Source organism: Pleurodeles waltl, chromosome 3_1, assembly GCF_031143425.1.
Source record: "Pleurodeles waltl isolate 20211129_DDA chromosome 3_1, aPleWal1.hap1.20221129, whole genome shotgun sequence".
NCBI lineage: Eukaryota > Metazoa > Chordata > Amphibia > Caudata > Salamandridae > Pleurodeles > Pleurodeles waltl.
Window position 1 is genome coordinate 462,434,048 of NC_090440.1, and position 22,397 is coordinate 462,456,444.

Sequence of the window (22,397 nt, forward strand, 5' to 3'; positions counted from 1 at the left end):
TGTGGACAATGATTAGGGATCTCTGTAGGAATATTAATACACATACTCTAATTTGTGCACCTCCCACGTGCTATCCCTCACAATTGGTGACAGTCTGGACTGGATCCTGCTGAGTCTGCATGCCTAATTCTGGCAAAGTGTATTCCTGCTACTGATTGGTACTTTCTGGATTGAGTGTGTGATGCAGTGTTTTAGACCACTGTTTTTTCTTATTTATTTATTTTTGTTTTCATTTTCTTTTTTTGTCATTTTCTGGTTTACTGATTTCCTGTCCAGTGTAGTTTATGATGGGCGCTTGGCACCACTGCACTGCTGTTGATATGTCCATAAAGAACTGTTGCACAAAAAGCAGTAGTACCTATTAGAACAATTAAGTACCAGAAACACCAACACTCACAGCAGAGCAGTGGCAGTAGCTTCCTTTACACTGACTCAGTGGAATGAGGAATTTCTATTGTGCAAATAGCTGTTTGATCAGCACACCACATCAGTACAACTGATGGACATCCAGAAATAAGGACATATAAAAAACGCCTTGATGAGACGGGTATATCACCACTAAAATGAATACCTCTGTTTGCATTTAGTGTTGATTTATGTTGAAAATCCACTGGAGTCTATTTTCGAAACCTGTTTTAAAGCAAAAAGGTTCCTTGTTAGTCTGAATCTGGGAAGAGGTACAGGGAGACATGTTTCTACTGTGCATGAATACACAGGAGGAATGCTTGGGGGAGAATGCATCTTGAAGAACCAGGTACAGCACACAACACATAAGTAGCAGCACACAAGGGGCCTGATTCAAAAAGGTTCACTTTAACTTGTGTGCAAGTTTTACAATTGTTTGGTATTCACACAGGGATTTACAAGTAATGTATTTACCAGTGCAGAGTCTCCACACATAAAAAGACCTATGTTTAAATGTGCAGAGGCTCTGCACTTGTAAAAATGTTACTCATAAATCCCTTTGTGAATAGCAAACAATCCTAAACTTACACAAAAGTGTAAGTTTACCTTTGTGAATCAGTCTCTAAACTTGCAGCACCTACACAAATGTTAGAACCCTATTCTTACCCAGCGGTGGCCACCACAAATCTCAAGGGGAGGGGCAGGCTGGAGGAGGGACGGGGATGGAGGTGGGAATAAAAAAATGATTAAAAAAAATAACGTACCTGTTCCAGTCACCGCATGCTATGTTGCTCCTATGCTATTCTTCTGGTGTCCCAGCATTTACTGGAACACCAGCACAGGCTCCCAAGCAACCCTGGCGCTGCTCTCATGCTAAACCTAGCATTAAAGCAGTGCCAGGATTGTGTAGCACAGCCAGGTTTGAAAAAGCTGAGGGTGCATGTGTGTTTGGAAGGCCTGAGACAGCCGCTACACACACATGCGCACTTAGTGCACAGATTCCACTCTCCGTCCCCCCTGCACCTTCTGACGGCTGAGCCCACAGCTGAAAGATAAAATTGTAATAAAATATTGTTTTATCTTTCAGATCCTGGGTTAGCCATGGGGGAGGGAGGCAACGCTCCTTCGCCATTGCAAAGGAGCCGGCCCTGTTCATACCGTACTCTGGGTTAGGTACATCAAGATGTCCGAAGAAGGCATGAAAACATGTTTTTGAGGTATGTAGTATTCCTCCCTTTGAAAATTACATTCCTGCCATGAAAAACTGATTATCCAGTTCAATACTGGTTGCCTAAGCAGTCTCTATTGCCTTTTTCTAAGGGGTCATTTAAAGCCTAAACTGCATCCAATAATCTTGCATAATGTTGTATGCTATCAAAATGTGTGTGTGAATATAGGGGCAGTAATAATGGGGTACTGTAAAATAGTTGATATTCATAAATTTGAATACGCCACATAATCTAAAATGCTATAACAAATTATTTGTGCAAGGTTTGGGACAGGAGACACCTTTAAAAACATGTGCACATTCTACTAATAATATCTGCTGGAGTTAAGTGCCCAAAATGACAACTGCTACTTTGCGATTTCAATTCTCCCACAAGACAGCTGATGATGTGCTTAAAGGTTTTGACCACAATAGGGTCCTCAAGCTACTCGTACATGGCTATGAAAAGTAAGGAGAATGGGGACACACATTTCACTTCCCCTCCTCTGTGCAGTTCGAAATGGGTTTTAAAAGCATTTTACTACCTGTGAAGATATCTTTAACTCACAAAGTACTTTAAATACACTGAATTTATAGTCGCATAGACTTTGAGTTTATGAATTGCAGGCTTTATAATCATAAAATCAGTTAGTTCATCAACCCATCTTTACATACTGCAGGGAAAAGTTAGTGACATTCAGTAGTTTTGCATTTCCAATTCAAGACTATAGAGGAATGATTGTAATCACTTCTTTCAGTTCTCCTCTGTTTCGAGGCGCTCTATCAAAATAACAAAATATATCATCATAAAAAGTCCATTTCTAATGCAAGTGATGATTTCATTCTGACTAATGTTTGTTTGTATACAGATGTATGACGTCATGTATATATAATAAATGTTTTTCATGACATTATTAATAGAGACTTCAGGGGAACATACTTCTTCCTGATTTACTGGATCATCGCTTTTCAAGTCTTTCTCTAATTCGTGGTCATTGTCTTCTAGGGAAACATCTGGCAAAGACAAAGAGAGAACAAAGGGTAAGTCAATCACAAATAATGAAATATCAGATTGAAAATAATTATTTCAAAGGAAGTTTGACTGAGATTATATGTGCTAGTTTATAGATGAAATCCAGGCCAAACGTTACATTTTTTTGGATACTACAGTTTATTCACGTATGACATGTACACCAAGGGCACACAAGCTTAAACAACATCCTTAAATGATTTGTGTTTGACTTCGCACTCTCTGCAAAATCACCCCCAAACCTTTTGGCTTCTCTCCTCCTGCTCTGCTGATTTTGTTTTGGTGGCCTTAGGACTTTACCACTGCTAACTAGTGCTAAAGTGCTTGTGCTCACTTCCTAAAACATGGTAAAACTGACTTACATTTGATTGTCATATTTGATTTTCATTTAAGTCCCTAGACAAGTGGTATACCATATGCTAGGACTAGTAAATTAAATTCTACTAGTGGGCTGTAATGAAAATAATTATGTTTGACCACTGACTTTGTGTTTCACCACTGTGCATATTAGTTGTTCAATGTTCACCAGTAGCACATTACATTTTGTATTAAGTTTAGCTGCCTATTGGCTTTAGCGTGGCATTAGACATTACGGGCCATATGTACGAACACATTTTCCCATAGACACAGAATGGGCAAAACTGTTTGGTGCATCTGGCCCTACATTCTGTATTCAGTTTAGCTGCCTATTGGCTTTATCGTAGCGTTAGACATTGCAGTTGAGACATTGCAGATGAGCTGTGTTCATTGCAGAGCACATGGTAAACCAAGCTTGTGTTTTTTTCGTATTTTCTCTCACAGAACACTACCATGATGAGGAAACACATATTTTGTGTTTTGCGGCCTTGGGGGAGACAGCCTTGAAAACTTGGTCAACTTTCGACTGTATTTCTTCCAACTCTGACCTACAGTAGCCAGCATGTTTTGAATATTATAAAAGGTGTCCCTAGGCAGCAGTGAGGGGGAATTTTCTGAGACTTCAGTCAGGAGTGGACGTCAACTGCCTCAGCAGTCCATGAGGGTGGAAAATCTCTTTCTCGCAGTTGAACAGGGGTCATCAACTTGCTGGCATGAGAAAGATGACGAGCAGTGATAGGCTCTACGGTGATGAATTTTGACTTTTATTCTTTGTTTGACAGTTATGCTATAATATAATTACATGTATGTGCTGTGTACATTGCAACTGAGAATCACTTTGATATATTTTCCTTTCATTGCTGTGACTATTTTTAAATGCGTGCCTCCAACCTACTAATCTCCTCTCTCAGGAACCTCATGGTGAAGTAATAATAAAGGTCTTCTTTAAACTAAGAAGTGCATTCCAGAGATTTTTGATCAACTCGGTCATTAGTGAAATCAAAACATTTTGGCGAGTCGACAGTCTGGAAGTTGAATTGGAGGTTGGAAGTGCACGATTTAAAAGTGTAATTGTTTTTGTTGTTAAGAGAATTAAAGGAAGCACCGCAGACCAAGTTTGAAAATACATGTGAAGTTAAACTTCCTTATGGTGATGTGACAAACATGTTTTCTTATTTATCAGGACTTTCTAAGTTTTGGGATGAGTGCTTGAATAAAACAAAAGTGTTTTCATCTTTAGAAAAGGTGCTTTTTGAAAGAAATGATGTCCCTTTTGTTCTTGACAGAAGGGTTTGGATACTTTTGTCTGCTTACAGAAAAATACATGAGAGATGTAAACAATTAGAACATGAAAACAAGAAATTACGTGAACAAATTAGCCAGAACAAATTATTGCAAGATAAAGCTGACATTTACAAAGCTGTTACAGGAGAATCTGACTTCTCCCATTCCAGTAATGAGGAGGTTAAAAAAGGTGGGGGCCAGTGTGATCCTCATGAACAGAGCGTAGATCTCCGTGCGCAGAGCAGCCCACAGTTTTTGGCAGGAGGTAAAGTGCATTCTTTAAAGATTACACTGAGCAAGAAGTTATATTCAGACCACTTTTGCAAAGTACGATGTGTAAAATTAATTCAGCCAAGACAGAGATACTGTCACAAAATGTGCAGTTTTGGGGAATTCAGTGGAATCCAGAAAATAGACAGATGTTGTCACAGGTAAAACAAAAGATTTTAGAGTTTCTTACTATTTGCGTTAAGCAAGAGACACCGACTTTCATGAAATTGTTTGATTTTTGGAAACAGTATAGCCCTCATCTGAGTAAAATCTTAACTCTTTTGTATAAAGTAACTAGGAAAAAACATGAGTTTGAATAGAGTGAGAAGCAGCTCTGTGCTTTTGATTTGGCAAATGAAATAATTCACCAGACTTTAGATTTGTGCGCAGTGCAAGAGGGAAACACTGGTTTACATGTAAATCAGGAACAATATGTAAACTGTTGAGTATGTGGCAGAAACAGGGGAGGACAAGGGTGCCCCTCGGGCTTTGGATTAGAAAACTATCTGACTTTGTGGAGCGATGTTCTCCTTTTGAAAAACAGATTTTGACTTGTTATTGGGCTCTACTGAATACTGAGCAAATGACATTAAATTATAATGTAATTCTGAAATCTGAAATATCAATCATGCAGTGGGTGATGAGTTCACCTAAATCTCACCGTATAGGACAGGCACAAGAGGCTAGTATCATATTTTGGATCTGGTACATGCAAGAAAGGGCTCGAGTAGGACCAACAGGCACTGCAGCCCTACATGACCAGGTGTCACAAGCCCCTTTGCAGGATGAGGCGAGGGTGCAGGGAGTGCCACAGGTAAAAGAGTTACCAGTGAAATTTAGTGTACCATTTGAATTCTTGTCCCCTGAGGATAAAAAGCATGTTTGTTTTACTAATGATTCATTGAAATATGTTGGTACTAAAAGACAGTGGAAAGCAGTGTTATACAATCCAGTTACTGAAAAGTTGTTGTCTACTACAGGAGAAGGAAAAAGTAACCAATATCCAGAGTTGTACACTGTGTGTGAAACTTTAAAGCAAGAGCTGTTTGAGACATGTTATTTTTACACTGATTCTTAGTTCACTGCCAATGGATTAGCCGTTTGGTTTTCCACATGGCTTGTACATAACTGGTTCAAAGAGTTGTGGCAGGAAATTTGGGAAATGTTAAAACAGAGTAAAGTCACAGATGCTTAATGTCCCATTGCCTCATTAGAACGCTGGTTCAATTCCCTTGCATACAAAAGTGCAAAGACAGAAGTGTCAACCCAGAATTCTGACTTGGTGGGGATGGCTAAGTGGGCACACAGGAAATGTGGACATCTGGGAGAAAAAGCCACTTACAGGTGGGTAGAGATTAGAGAGATGCACATTCCCTTAGATTTCAGATGTCAGCACACACAACAGAGATCTGTCCCACAAACAGTCAAAGATCAATTGGGGAGAGGAAAGTTACCAGGACAGATATGGCAAATTGATCAGGTTTTAGGGGGAGTTATTGCTGCAGATTACCAAGGAGAAATCAAAGTTATTCTGTTAAATAGTGCAGGATCTGATTTATTCATACAGATTGGAGGCAGAATTGCCCAACTTGTCATAAGTGCAGTGAATGGAGGTTTGGTAAGGAAGGAGTCTGCCCCAGCCCTTCTGACAGTGCAAGGAAAGGGAAGCTGTGGTGCAGCAGATAAAAAACTCAGTACTAAGGTGTGGGTTGAATCCCCAAATGACCCTCTAGAACCTGCAGGAATCATAACAAAGGGCCCCAATAACGTCCTGCTGATTATAAAACAAGGAAAGGAAAAAGGAGAGCACATTTCAGATGACAAATGTTATTTGGAAGAAAAGTCATACTTTTTTCTTTTGCGGATCCTACTACGACTCGCCACTGACCATGAGTGTGCTGTGTGGTCTCCTTTTGGGTGTTTTCGTGTGGGGTGTGGGGAGGGACCGCACTCCCAACCTGAACCTGATTGATTGAAGTACAAAACCTATGGATCCGTTTTGCGCAACTGTCACCTCCGGTTCAAGTTCTACATGGGATTAATACAGAGTACCATTGCAACTTATTTGATTACATTCTTCCACTGGAACTAAGCAACATTGCTAGCTAGCTGTCTGTTTTTCGTGTGGAAACCTGACTTTCACTTACATTCCAGCAAACCTTTCAGGTGGACCGTGTACCTTTTCATGATTAGAACTCATGAGGTTTTCATCTAATTCTATACCAACTTGCTACATTAGAGACACTATTCAATCAGTTCAGTCTTTTCATTGTAGGTGTGTCTGATTTGAAAGTTTATAAGATCAATACGTTAATCCACTTCCATTGCTTTACAGTGATTGCTTTTATCATTATATTATGTTGCTGTATAGAATGCAAACCTGATTTGCTTATAATGTTTTTGTGTTTTAGTTTTTTTCTTTGAAATAAGAGAAAAGTAAACAAAAAGTAATTGGTCAGAGAGTGGAGATGTAATGAAAATAATTATGTTTGACCACTGACTTTGTGTTTCACCACTGTACATATTAGTTGTTCAATGTTCACCATTAGCACATTACATTTTGTATTCAGTTTAGCTGCCTATTGGCTTTATCGTGGCGTTAGACATTGCAGTTGAGAAATTGCAGATGAGCTGTGTTTTTCCACATGGTAAACCAAGCTTGTGTTTTTTGTATTTTCTCTCACCTTATACTACCATGATAAGGAAGCGCATATTTTGTGTTTTTCGGCCTTGGGAGAGACAGCCTTGAAAACTTGGCCAACTTTCGACGGTGTTTCTTCCAACTCTGACCTACAGTAGCCAGCATGTTTTGAATATTACAAAAGGTGTCCCTGGGCAGCAATGAGGGGGAATTATCTGAGACTACAGTCAGGAGTGGACGTCAACTGCCTGACCTATCCCATGAGGGTGGAAAAATCTCTTTCTCGCAGTTGAACAGGGGTCATCAACTTGCTGGCATGAGAAAGATGATGAGCAGTGATAGGACCTATGGTGATGAATTTTGACTTTGTTTCTTTGTTTGACAGTTATGCTATAATATAATCACATGTATTTACAGTGTATATTGCAATTGAGAATCACTTTGATATATATTCCTTTCATTGCTGTGACTATTTTTAAACGTGTGCCTCCAACCTACTAATCTCCTCTCTCAGGAACCTCGTGGTGAAGTAATAATAAATGCCTTCTTTGAACTAAGAAGTGCATTCCAGAGATTTTTGATCAGCTCCGTCATTAGTGAAAGCAAAACATGGGCCTGCAGCACTTAAGGTGCCGTTCACTTAAGAAGTCCCTTAAAACATGACACAGGCCTGCCATTGCAGTCTGTGAGCAGTTTTAAACTTCTAGTTCGACTTGATAAAATAAATCCTTGCCAGGCATAAAACTCCCTTTTTAATACATAGAGGTTTTGCTAAAATCTGTCCTATGTAATGCGTAGGACACTGTGCATTGTATTTAACAATTTGGACATGTACTTTTACATTTTACATGTCGTGGTACAGAAAAACTCACAATCTATTTTTTTGCTACTTCGAGGCCCACCTCTCTCGTAGGATAATATTGAGCTCCCTTATTATATTTAATAAGTGATAACTTTTGTTTTGAAGCAAGTAGAAATATCATGTCTGGTCTCTAAGGAATTGCATTTTCAAATTTTCAGATTTTAAGTCACAATTCTGAAAAAGCCATATTCTTGTCTTAATCATTTGTTGCCTGCAGCCTGTTTCCTGGGTCAACTGACAAGGCGTAGATGGCAGTTGGCCTTTGTGTATTCCTTTCAGACAGCCTCACAATACAGGGACTGGGTATAAGTAGGATGATCCATACAAGCAGGGTGGGTTGGTGGAGCTGTGCACAGCCCCACTTGCACCTCTAAGACATGGCCTCTGCTCACACACAAATAACTTCACACTAGCCTATAGTGACTGCAGACAGACATGGCCCAGGGCAGGGAGACAGGGAATTCCAGACACTCCTATGGAGGAAAACTCTAGATGTTGCTTCCACTTCAAACCTGGGACCAGGTATAAAACCAGGACACTGATATGGGCTCTGCAGTTTAGTTTTGGACCTACGGAAGGACCCTCAAATCATTGCCCTGCTGCCTGTGGTCTGCTGTGTACTTTAGAGGACAGCCCTGTTCCACCAAGATGGCTGCCCTGCTGCCTAAAGCCTGCCCTGTGCCCTCAGAGTACTGCCTTGCTGCTTGAAACCTTCTTTCCTTCTTGAACCCAAGAATTCCAGAGTGACTCCAAGGGCTAGTTGGTCGGCCTCCTGATCAGGGACAGAAAAAGTCCCAAACATCTCAAACCTACACCAGAACCCAGCATGAGTGAATCCTGATCCTCCATGAAGTGCCCCACCAGTCCTGGAAGTGATGCTGAAGCCACTATCCAAAACTTGTGACTAAGAACATTTTCTCTAAAAATAAATGCTGTGAGGACCGAGAGGAGACTGGGAATTACCTTCTCGCCTATCCTCTCAGTCCTTGCCAGTCGGCCTCACTTCGCGGTAGCTCCCGCTACATTGTTCTCCGCAGCAGTAAATCACTTTTAAATGGAAATATTAGGCTAGCAGTTTAAAACTGCTCTGCTTGTCTGCAGTGGTAGACTGGGAGACTTATTTTACTGGTGTCACATGAAAGGTGGCACAATCTTTGCTGCAATCCCTGGGGTGATCTCTAACTTGCATTCCCTATGTGCCCTGGATACCATATACTAGGGATTTACAGGTATGTTAGCGTATGCCAATTGGATATAGCCAATGTCACATACACATTTTGGGTTCAGGGCACTGGCACTAAGGTCTGGTTATCTGGCATCAGTGAACTCTCAGAGTTACAAAACCAGCAGCATCAGGCCAAAAACCTGGGGGAGACCACACAAAGAGACATTTCCTTACAGTGGTCATGCACCAGATGCATTCAGAACGCTCCATAATAAAAAAAATGTGGATTGCAAAAATATAAATACTAGCTGAAGTATGTTGTTACCAGTACATGCAATCTCAGTCATAGCTCGCGGTTCTAGAGGGGGCGAGCGGGGTAGCGGACGTGCGTGGGGGGGAACGAGGGTTTGAAATAGTAATACATTTTAACAAAATAAAAATAAACTTACCTGGACCTCCGACGCCGCTCCTCCCCTCTTCCTGCAGGCACAGGCTCACAGCGTGCTCTGGGCCAATTCTGACGCTGCTCAAAGCAGCCTCAGGATTGGCTGGAACCGCCCAGCGAGGGCGTTCCAAGGCAGACTGGGAGCCTGTGCAGGCTCTCTCCAGCCAGGCAACCGTGTTGCTTGGCTGTAGAGAGCCCTGTGCGCATGTGTGTTCGGCCCACCGTGACCTTCCGGCCAAACACAGGTGCGCTCTGAGGGGAGTGCTCTGTGCACTCCCCTCTGCTCATCACAGCTTGTAGCCCGCCCCTTTCACAGTTTATATCCCTTCCTTGTAAAAGGATTCACAGCGGTTGCTGCTGGCGGGGAGGGGGACTCTCCTTCGGCCTCATGAAGGTGCCACACTTGTGCAATCTCATGATGGTGAAACAAGCATTAACAAAGCCAATAGGTTTCGCCTATGTGAGATCTGTTGGCTTTGTCAATGTTTTTTAGCCATGTTATACAGTAGTGGAGCCACTGTGCAACATGGCTGGAAGAAAATAAATAAGCTATGATATGATCAACGCTGGCCACGTCATAGTGCTTTTTAAAAATGTCAGCCATGTTGTACAGCAACTGCTGTACAACATGATTGAAAGTTATTTAAACAAGAGCAGTGATTCAGCAGCGCTTTGCATCACAGCATTTATTTTCTTTAATTTCAGTCATGTTGCTTAGCAGCAACTCTGCAAAATGGTTAAAATTAAGAAAAAAAGTGATATGATGCAGTCAGTGTTGGCAATGCATGGTGGCTGCGCTGCTGTGCAACATAGTTAAAAAAAACATTGACCAAGATAATAGAGCTCGCATTACCAATGTTTGTCAGTTCTAGTTTTAACAAAAAGCAGTGCACAGAAGAGTCTGTAGTTGCACTGATATTTTTTATATGTGTTGTTATTCCCCAAGTCAGCGGTATTCGTTTTACTGATCTTAGATGGAGAAAAGGCCGAGTCAGTCCCTGCACTACTATTAACAACAATTTATTGCAGTTCTTTTACTAACTAGTTCTGTTGTTATAATAATCAGTGACACTACTTCTTTCACCGCCAGTAGATGTAGGGCCTTTAAAAGATGAAAGGAAGAGTCAGTCCATATATAGATTGTCAACAGAGACACCTAAATCAACGTCGGATGGGAGCAGGCTCAAGACATTTCAATGTCAATATGTGATTGGACTAGAATATGCATATAACTATAATGAAATTAAATGAAAATGAAAAACAAAGACATAAAGTGCACTAAGGTGTCAAAGCGCTAAACTAAGAAAAGGAACTAACCTGCGATCAGAAGTAGCTCTGAGGGGAGAGAAAATAGTCAAGTGCTAAGGTGCTTGTGAAATAAAGAGAAAGACTTTAAGTCAGAGGTATAACCTGACAGAGTGTTCCAAAGTTTTGCCGTCATGACAGAGAAAGAACATCAGAAAAAGAAGAAAGAACGTCCTCCTCATCTAGCTTTGTGAAACCTTGGAACAATCATCTTCCTGCTGAAAGCTGATCTGAGTAGTCTACGTGGGTTATTTCACTGAAAGGATGATCTGAAGTGCTGAGGTCCTTTATAAGGTAAAGCAAGAAAGACTATGCAGAGCACTTTAGAGACTAGTTGCTTTCTGACTGGCAACCAGTAGAGAGAATGATGCCTTCCCTGACTGAGAGATGTTTCTGGATGTTTAAAATGAAATGGGCTGTGGCATTCTGAATCACCTGAAGTTTGTTCAAAGAAAAGTTACCAATGTTCAAATAGAGTGCATTACAGTAGTCTAAGCATGACAGGATCAGGGCAATGAATACTGATTTCAGTTCACGAGACATAAAAGGAAAGATTTTCTTCAGAAACCCAATGATATGAAAGCAAGTACTAATAATAAAACCTACTTGCAACTGGGGTCGGTAGCGATCCACAAGCCTCCGGCCACCCCAGTTCATGCCAGATTAAAAAGTTGCCTTTCATCCAGTGAATGATGCTGATCATAACAATTTTCAATTTATCAGCCAAAGGGGTGAATTGTCAGTGATAGACACAATAATTTGCGTGTCATCAGAATATGAGAAGGCTTGGAAAACAGAAGCTCGCACCAGCAATGCAAGAGTAAAAACTGTGGGGTTAGAAGAAGATTCCTGCAGCAGCCTAAACGGGAGGCTGAAAGCCTGAGCCCTGAATTCTCCACAGCTTCCTATTTGAACCCTAGCTGTAAGGAAGGAATGAAGAAGACCCTACGCCATAGAACTCTTACCAGCCTGCTGTAGTCGTTGGACCAGGTACAAGGGCAAGTTTGTATTGAACGCCACCGATACGTCAAGTATCACAAGGATGGACGTCCCGTTCTGATAAACCTAGTTTACGGATGAAATCTACTGCAGCAGTTAGCACAGTCTCCATACTGTCCACTCCTTAACCAACTCTGAGAAGGATCCAGGAGGTCAAGTGTGTCTATAGATTTACCTAACTCCTGGTTTATGTATTTATCTAGAATTGTAGCCAGTGTGGGCCACAGATAGATTGGAAAAAAAATATTTTAATCCTCAGGATTAGCATTAGGTTTTTTCAAAAAGGGAAAACTATGGTTTTATTCCATAAATATACAATTGAAAACTTTCTGCAGCTATAAAACAATTCTTTCAGAAACAAGTTACAGAATTCTATGAGAGCAAGGGTCTGCTGGAGACCCAGATTTCATGCTTATGAGGTAATCCTTGATTTTCAAAACTGAAATAGGGGGAAAAGCAGAAAGCAAGGTGGAACAACATGGCTTCAAAGGCGGCATACCGTGTCTTAGATAGATTAACATTTTAACTATGTGTTAAGAATTTTTCTCTGAAATAAGTGAATCATTTATCACAGGTCTGTGAAATATCGATATGTTGCTTAACAGGAGGATTAGAAAGCTTGGTGGGCACTTTAAAAAGCTCTTTGGAAGAACTACTTGCTGATCTAATTTTGTTGGTATAGAACATAGATGAACCTTTGCAGATGGAGCACTTATAGATGAGTAAAAGAGATTTACGATTCCCTTTTTTCCGCAGTAACCAAATTTGCTGACTATTTTCACTCCTGCCTGTGGCATTGCTACCTAAGGTATTTGAGTTTGCCTGTGCTAGAGCGCCTGGTCCTTAGTAAGTAAACTTACAAGGAGATGTGTATAGGCTGATGAACCTTTTGGATCGCATGAAGTATCCTAGCTATGTAGTAATTGATGAACATCAATTATCAATGTAATCAATCAACAACCACTAAGAGAATCATTAAGCATGAGACAATATATCAACATTTCATGAATAATAATATAATAATATATAATCACGTCTCAATTCTATGTTTTCAGGTTAGATCAAACTTTATTCAATCAACTCAGAATTAGTTCGTTAATGACCACCAATAACATAATCTAATCAGAACTTGAAAAAACATATGCTCGAATGCTTCAGCATAAGCCAACAAAGATTATTAAAACAGCATTAATAGCAGAGTTCAGCAATCAGTCCGTCAATCATTTGTCACTGTCAACGTCACCCAAAGGATCTTTACCTAACCCAGATTAGCATTTGGCATGTGGAACTTCATGCAAAAACAATTTAGAAAACAGTGAATTTGGAAAACATCTGGCTAAGAGAAAAACTATAAAACAGCGCAGTTAGTACCTAGAAAGAAAGGCATAAAAGTATCTATCAGGAGTATTGCCCCTGTAAAATTTGTCAGCATGTTATCTACAATAGTAGACAACTTTTGTATCTTGATCGAATTCAGAATGACTCCCACTGAAGGAATGACTGCACCAAAGATATCTCCCACAATTGCAGAAGAGGTTTCCCTCCTCTGTCGCTTATGATGTAATTCAGTCAATTTCGGAAACTTCTTTAAGTCATCTATCTAGTAAATTTTAGGGAAAACTATCCCCAAATAACATGTCCCATACCATCCTCTTGGAAGATGGTAATAAGCATTAAGTCCACAAATATAATAGATCCCAGGGATAGCAGGGTCCTGAGCATTCAGCATAATCGTCCACTTACTCTGAAACAAAAACACATTCCTACATTCACTCGTTCCCACAAATAAAGTGTCAGTGCGTGATTTTGGCCTATATATCCAAAGCTTCCCTACATGTAATGCATCTAATGCTAATTTCCCTTGCATTTTAATTGCAGTGTAAGCACAATCATTTTTATAAGTCCTTTTCTCTAAACCTTTTTCTAATTTTTGTTTTAATGCTTTTCTCATGTCCTCAGTATGCCCTATGAAGCTCTTTTCTAAAGGTGTAAGCAAGCATGTAAGGTTATTACAATGCGCATATGCGGTCCCTAACGTTAATGTTGGCTCAAAGAATCCTCTAACTAGTACTATATCATGCTCTTTAGCTATTCTACTCAAATATCTAATAAAAGGAACAAATGGAAATACCATGTCATAGTTGGACTAAAAATACTGTATATACTCTTGGTTATAAAATCTGGTTAGTAGCAAGCTAAAGCTTATTCCATATGTTGGCGGAAGAATATGGTACGTAACCCCTTCTTCTACTGACAAAGGAATTTGCGTACACACAAGACAATTCCTGGCATCCATTGTCTCAACCTACTCACTCAACAAGCGATAAAAAACGTTAGAAGAAAACTCTCCTTGTGCATTAGTATAATCATGCAAGTATTTCTCGTCTAGCTTAAACCTCTCTAAAGCTGTTAGTGTAGTAGTTTCTGGAGTAGAAGTAAAAGTAGGTCTTTTCATATCATGAACAGACATTCCCCCAATCATTATTATAAGCAAAATTCCACACATAACTGCCAATCTAACACTCATGTTTCTACAGTGCCTAGCAAGTCTATCCTGATTATTTAGCTCAGCCATGATCTGTAAAGAATGAGAAAGCAGAAGTAACTCTTATATAAAGTGCAGTAAAATCAAAAATCAAAAATTATTCTCTCGCAGTTCAGTTTACATCCAAGAACCCTTTTCCTTTGTCAAAATCGATTAGCAGCTTGTCACATCCGGGTTTATGTCAAATCAGGTTACCAATGTCTCTTTCAGAGATCAGCTCAACAATTCAGCTTCTTGTTTCCCTTCAGGTTACATCAAAGTACTGACTCGGAACTTCTCTAGCAAAACAAAAAGACATAAACTCGTGTGGCCATTCATTGGTAGTTGCATAGGCCCATTCAGGACCTGCGTATCGTCAACTATTCTCTTTCTTTTCAACCTTCGATCACCACTTAATTCTCCTTCACTCAATTCTTCTTTTCTAGTAGTATCCACTTCTTCCTCTATTGTTTCATTTATGACCAGTTCCTTTTTCTTCCCTATCTGCGATTCAGGCCAATTATCTCCTTTTCTTGTTCCTTCTGTTAATATTCTTCTCAAGATTGGACTTTTCTCCTTCTTTCTTTTTCAATGGTGTTTTCTCTTGATGGACCTGCTACGTGCTCAGGAGGAGTCGGATCACTTTGACTTTGATCCACCTCAACTCTTTCACCCTTTTGGTCTGGCGCTTGCTCTGTCTGCTTTTCAGCACCGTCTGCTTCTGGGAGAACCTCTGCTGAGCTATGTTCTCATGCTGTGTCCATCGAGATTGGTTCTTGCACACTCTACTGTAATTCTTCACTCTTACAGGGGTAATGGAAGCATCTCCATGAGCTCTAGTTCAACTTCAGGCTCTATTGGCTCCTTTTCTGGCTCAGGCGCGGCGACCTGTTTCACTGTTGTTGGTGCTTTCAACAACGCTTCTTCATGATCTGGTGGACATACCACTCTCTTTGTATGGCATGTGTGTATCCAGTTTGGAAGTCCTCCACACTTCACAGCTGTTGTAGTTGTTTTTTTGACACCACCTGATAAGGACCCCTCCAACGCGGTTCCAAACAGGTCTTGCGAACACGCTCTCTGACAACGACTCAGTCATCGGCTCTCAGGTTGTGCCCTGGATCGTGGATAGATGGCAGGGTGGTGGCCTGCACCTGCTGAAAGAAAGAGCAAACTACATCAGCCAGACCCTTGCAGTAGTCCAACACCATATCATCTGTAATATTTACAAGTGCATTGGCTGGAACTGCTGGTAACCTCATTGCTCTGCCTATGAGGATCTTGTGGGGCGATAGTCCTGTCTTCTTGTCAGGTGTGTTTCTCATTGACATCAACACCAAAGGTAATGCATCTAGCCATTTCAGATTTGTAGCTGCACACATCTTTGCAATTCTTGATTTCAAGGTACCATTCATCTGTTCCATCAATCCTGATGCTTCAGGGCAGTAACTAAAATGCAACTTTTGCTTGATATTTAGTGCTGCACATAACAGTTTAATCACCTCGTTATTGAAGTGAGTTCCCATATCTGATTCTAAAGAGATTGAAACCCAAAACGTGGTATCAACTCTCTAAATAACAGCTTTGATACTGTGAGACTGTAATTTCTTCTTGTAGAGTATGCTTCAATCCATTGACTAAAAACAAACACAATCACCAACAAATATATCAAACCTCAACAAGCAGGCATCTCAATGAAATCAAATTGCATTCTGCCGAATGGACCTCCTGCTCTTCCAATGTGGCTCAAATTCACCACTCACCCTTTTCCCACATTTAGCTGCTGACAAATTATACAGCGATGACACACTGCCTCCGCTGCCTGCCTGAACTTAGGGTTAAACCAATCGATCTTGAACAATCTAACCGTGGCATCTCTCCCAATATGTGCTTGGCCATGATAATATCTGCCCATTTAGGACAATAAACTATTTGGCAGGACCATCTGACCCTCCTCAGAAATCCAAATTTCATCAGGTTGTTGAACACATTTTAATTTAACCCAAAGACGTTTTTCTTCCTTGTCAACATTACTTTGCAATGTTTTTAACTCTTCCAGAGTATAAATCACTTTTAATGCAAAACTTGTACATGTGTCGTCTTCTTCTGACATCAGTTCCCACTTGTCTTTGAATGATATTCAGTTCAATGCGCAAAACCTTGTGACTTGATCTGCATATACATTTCCCAGTGAAATTTAGTCCTGTGTCTTTTGGTGTGCACTGCATTTTACCATAGCAATTTCTTCAGGTAACTGTATTGCATACAGCAATTCTTTTATCTTATCGCCATTTCTTACTGGTGTACCAGTAGAGGTCAGGAAACCTCTTTGCGACCACAATTGACCAAAATCATAAACAATTGCAAATCCATATTGGCTGTCAGTATAGATTGTGACTCTCAGTCTTGCAGAAACATGGCATGGTCTAGTAAGAGCTACCAATTCTGCTACTTGTGCAGAATATACACCTCGAAGCCAGGAAGCTTCTAATGTACCTGTGATTGTCCATACAACATATCCTGCTCTCAATGTCCCTGTACCATCTCTGAGACATGAGCCATCAACAAAGACAATTTGATCATTTTCTTCCATTCGAATATCTCTGATATCAGGCCTTGGTTTTGTACACAGTTCAGTTACCTCAAAACAATCATGCTCGATGTCTTCCTCTTCTTTAATTTCAACAGTATTACTCGGAAGTAATGTTGCCGGGTTCAACACTGTACATCTTTTCAATGTTACATTTAGTGCACCTGGTATGCTCGTCTCATACCTTATCAATCTTGCACCAGTCAAGTACTGTGGGCCATATTTATACTTTTTGACGCAAAACTGTGCCAACGCAGTTTTGCGCCCAAAAAATTAGTGCCGGCTAACGCCATTCTGAAGCGCCATGCGGGCGCCGTATTTATTCAATGACGTTAGCCGACGTTAGCCGGCGTTAGCCGGCGGCGCTGTCTGGTGTGCGTTAAAAAAAACGACGTACTCCAGGCAGCGCCGGCGTAGGGTGAAAATGGAGTATGGGCGTCCACAAATGGTGCAAGTCAGGCTGAGGCAAAAAAATCGCCTCAACCCGATTTGCGCCATTTTTTTACGACGCCCAACCCCCATTGAAATGACTCCTGTCTTAGCAAAGACAGGAGTCATGCGCCCTTGCCCAATGGCCATGCCCAGGGGACTTCTGTCCCCTGGGCATGGTCATTGGGCATAGTGGCATGTAGGGGGGCACAATCAGGCCCCCCTATGCCACAAAAAATACAAAAATAAATACTTACTTGAACTTACCTTAATGTCCCTGGGATGGGTCCCTCCAGCCTTGGGTGTCCTCCTGGGGTGGGCAAGGGTGGCAGGGGGTGTCCCTGGGGGCAGGCAAGGGCACCTCTGTGCTCATTCTGAGCCCACAGGTCCCTTAACGCCTGCCCTGACCCAGGCGCTAAAATCCGGCGCTAATGCGGGTTTTTTAGACCCGCCCACTCCCGGGCGTCATTTTTGCCCGGGAGTATAAATACGACGCATATGCATCGGAGTCATTTTTTAAGACGGGAACGCCTACCTTGCATATCATTAACGCAAGGAAGGTGTTCACACAAAAAAATGACGCTAACTCCATGAACTTTGGCGCTAGACGCATCTAACGCCAAAGTATAAATATGGAGTTAGTTTTGCGTCGAAAAAAACGACGCAAATTTGGCGCAAACGGAGTATAAATGTGCCCCTGTGTTTTTGTCCTTGTCAGTAAAATCTCAACAGAATGAGGAACCATTACCGTCAAAGGGTATCCCATCACTACTCCCTCACATTGAGAAAGGCTTTGACCAACTGTGGCAACTGCCCACAAACAGCCTGGCAAAGCTGCTGCAACTGGGTTCAAGGTAGCTGAAAAATAGGCTACTGGGTGATAAGCACCTCCATGGACCTGTGTCAAAACAGACAAAGAACAAGCATCACGTTCATGACAAAACAATGTGAATGACTTCGTGTAGTCAGGCACTCCCAACGCTGGAGCTCTGCACAAACTCTCTCTCAACTCAGTGAACGCTTTCATCTGATCCTCATCTAGCGTAATGGGATCTGTAACATCCTTGTGTGTCAGCTGCTGCAATGGTTTGGCAATCTCAACAAAATTTGGAATCCACTGATGACAATAACCTACCATTCCCAGACACATTTCTCTGTGAAGTCAGAGGACTTCTCTGCAGTATCTCTGTAATCTTCTCTCTGGAGATTCTCCTTGACCCCTTCTCAATTTGGTGTCCCAAGTATTTGACTGACTTCTGACAGTACTGCAATTTCAAAGGTGACAATTTATGTCAAAATTTTTCCAAATGATTCAGCAGGGCAATCGAGTCATTCTTACACTCATCCCTTCTCCTGGACGCAATTAGCAAATCATCAATGTACTGCACTACAGTCGACTGGTACTGTAACACTAATGACTCCAAATTCTTTTTCAGGATCTGATTGAACAGAGACGGTGACTCCGTATACCCTTGTGGAAGCCTGCACCAGCTGTAGACTATGTCTAGGAATTTGAAACTAAAAAGAAACTGACTATCCTCATGAAGAGGCACAGAAAAGAAAGCTTGTGACAAGTCAACCACCGTGAACCACTCAGCATCACAAGGAATCTGAAACAGTATCACTGCTGGATTCGGCACTAAAGGACAACATTTGACCACCATGTTGTTCACTTTTCGCAAGTCCTGCACAATTTGTAGTTTCCCACAAGGCTTCTTTAAGCCCATTATTGGTGAATTACATGGACTGCTCAACACTTCTTTTAAAGCCCCTTATTTTAGAAAATCTCCAATTACCTGCACCACTTTCATCAGAACATCTTGTGCCATGTTATACTGTGGAAGCTACGGAAACAGTACATTTAGCTTCAAAGTAATCTTAATCAGTTCCACTTCTTTACCTGTCAGGTCCCACACATTTTCCTGTACTGTTCCCTGAAGGTCTGCATGCAATTCTTTCACAGTAAACATCGGGGAAAAGCTCAATCAATGGGTGCTCTTCGTTAACGCTTTAAGTCTTATTTTCAGGTGCCTGTTCTTCCTCATCATCGCTATTTGTCTGAACCTCTATTCCTGCAGTCGAACAACTAATTGAACATCTGGTCTTGCACAACAAATCCCTTCCCAATAGAGATACTGGACTTGAGTCACTGACTACAAACTTATGCAGTCCCTGGAAGTTGCCAATCTCAATCTGTACTGGATCTGTGATCGGATTTAAGGATGCTTCAAGCGTACATGGCTCTTCATCCGAACTAATACTCACCCATTCATCGTTTATTTCATCATTATGCAATGGGAATTGGTGCACTGTGTCATTACTTCTATCTTGTCTCTGACCTGTGACCTGCGGAGTAAGCATCTTCTGCTGCTGTTCCATCGGGGCTTGAGGTATCCGCATTTTGCTGTCCAGGTACCATAGGAACATGCTGCTGTATTGGTTACAACTGTGTCACTTGAGCACGTAACATATGCACCTGCTGCATAGGTTGAAAAATCTGCACTTGATTCTGCAATTTTGAGTTAAGTCCTCTCATTCTAGGGACTTTCACAGTTTGAAATGTATTGATATAACCACCTTGCTGAACAACAACATCCTGCACCATCAATGGACACTCCTGCTTCCAGTGTCCCACGTTTCCGCACAGATGACATGGTAACATCTTTATCATCCCTTGCACATAATTTTGAACCACTACAGTACTCAAATCTGGACCACTAGTCATGTTGACTCCACGACTCCCGCCTCTCTTCTGGGGTTGGAACATGACAGTTCCCTGCTGCTGCGGTATCTGTTGCACTAAAGCTCCCTGCACTCCTGTCTGAGCTGCCTTAATTTGCATCACCATCGCCTTCTCCTTCAGCTTTTTCTGCTTCAACTCAATCTCATCACTACAGTATTTTGCATACTGCAACACCTCATCAATCGGCTTTGGTTGCCAGCAAATCAAATGACTTTTAATCATATGCCCTATTTCTGGTCTCAATCCTTCGACGAACCTAAACACAAAGTGCAACATGTCTTTCAGCTCAATTGCTTCTTTACCACTGTACTCTTCAAACACTTTCAGCAATCTTTCATAATAGGTATGTATTGACTCTTTCACCTCCTGCACTGTCCTATCAATCCTCTGCCAGTCAATATTCTTAGGTGAGATTCTCGTCTTCAGGAACTCAATCACCTTATAGTAATGTTTTATCACTTCAGGTGATGGTGCACCTGTAACTCTATCCCTTTCCAGTTCACTCGTTGGCCAATCCACTGCACTCTTATATTCAACCCACAAATCCGCTGGAACCACTATTTCCTATAAGGTATTCAGGTCTTCCCACAAACATTTAGAAATGTTCACAAGTCTATCTGTCTGCTGGTACCACTCAACAAGTTTCTCTCTCAGTTTTGGATAATCATTTGTGAATGACAGAATATCACTCCTGTGCAATGGAACATGAACAAACTGCTCTCCTGGAATTTCCCTCATTGGTAACATTTTTACTGGATCCTTTTCTTTCTGAGTACCTTCAGACCCTTCTTGTGAATCTCGTTTCCATTTATCCTTCTTCTTTGCCCAACTTCCTTCCTACTTTTCTAATGCTCCCCAAATCTGAGCACTCTGCAATAATTCTTTAAGGTGCACCTTCATTCCTGCTGACCTCATATGCTCAAAATCCTTTGCCACGAAATCTAACCTGTAACTTTGTTTCAAATGCTTTGTTTTCTCAATTTCTATGTCATGCTTATCTGCTAGTTCTGCCAATTTCTGGTGTATCTTGCCCACTTCTCTCGTAATCCTCGGATACAAATACCTCATCTCTTCTTCTGTATAGGATTCTAACCTATTCACTCCCATCGTCCCTTCAACTAGCTTGGTTATTTCTGTAGCCAGCCTTACACGGTTTATCTGCTCTTCACCCTAGGAAGTGTTTCAAAGCTTATTCAAACTAACAACCACTCATTCAATTGCTGTGCTGTCAATCCCTGTAATGAGAGGTTACTCGCACTCTGCAATGGTACCTGCTGTACGGCTACACCTGGAGTGTGTGGTGTCAAAAGCTTCAGGCTCTGACTTACACTCGGGCCACTTACCGCATCTGGAAGTGCAACAAGTGGACTAAGATCCATTAATGGTCTAGATCCTTCAAAGGTCTGACCCATAGACGATATCACCTGCACATGATCACTCACTCCCCTCCTCACGAGGCTTTGTGATATTTCACCCTGTTCTCCTGCAATCATTTTTTCAAACAATGGTACCGCTGGACCAACAGTAATCGGCAGCCATATTGCATCTGGTGCTGCTCTGACACTTGCATTTTGTGGAAGGATTACTCCCATGTTCTGATTCATCACTGGTGTCACATCTGACTGTGTCCCTGTCATTGGTGTAAACTTCGGCCAAACCTGTGTCTGTGCCTGAGGCAACAACTTTGGAGTCGGCTCAGTCTGGACTAGCATTGGCCTAGGAACCACTTGCTCCGATGACACCACTATGTTCGAAGTTGTCTCAAGAACTGGTACATCTGGATAAATTCTCTGTATCAATGGTGGCTGCATTTGCGCTTGGACCATCGAAGTAGTCACTGCATTAGGAGTACTCTGCACTACCCCTTGTATCTGTCCATTATCTGTCTGCACTGCTCCCACTGTTCCTGTCACTTGTGCTGGAGCAGTTTGAACAGAACTAGTACTTAGACCCCCTTCATGCACTGTATATGGCGGAGGTCGATCCCTCAATAACTGTGTAATAAGATCCTAAACATCTGAATCTTCTTCGTCTACATAAGTCTTTTTCATCTTCTTATCTCTTGATCCCTTTTCACTCTTGTCATCATCCTCTTTTTCATCTGACTCATCTTCCTCTGCAATAGCAGGAAACAACCTAAC

At 41.4% G+C, this 22,397-nt stretch overlaps 1 protein-coding gene across 1 annotated transcript in view; it reads right to left on the minus strand.

The window, feature by feature from the left end:
• AGBL1 (AGBL carboxypeptidase 1) overlaps window positions 1-22,397 on the minus strand; it is a 2,739,156-nt gene that overhangs the window by 1,942,067 nt on the left and 774,692 nt on the right. The window contains exon 9 of the mRNA XM_069221447.1: window positions 2,553-2,626. Within this exon, the coding sequence (XP_069077548.1) occupies window positions 2,553-2,626 (74 nt within the window). The remainder of the gene's footprint in view (window positions 1-2,552; window positions 2,627-22,397) is intronic.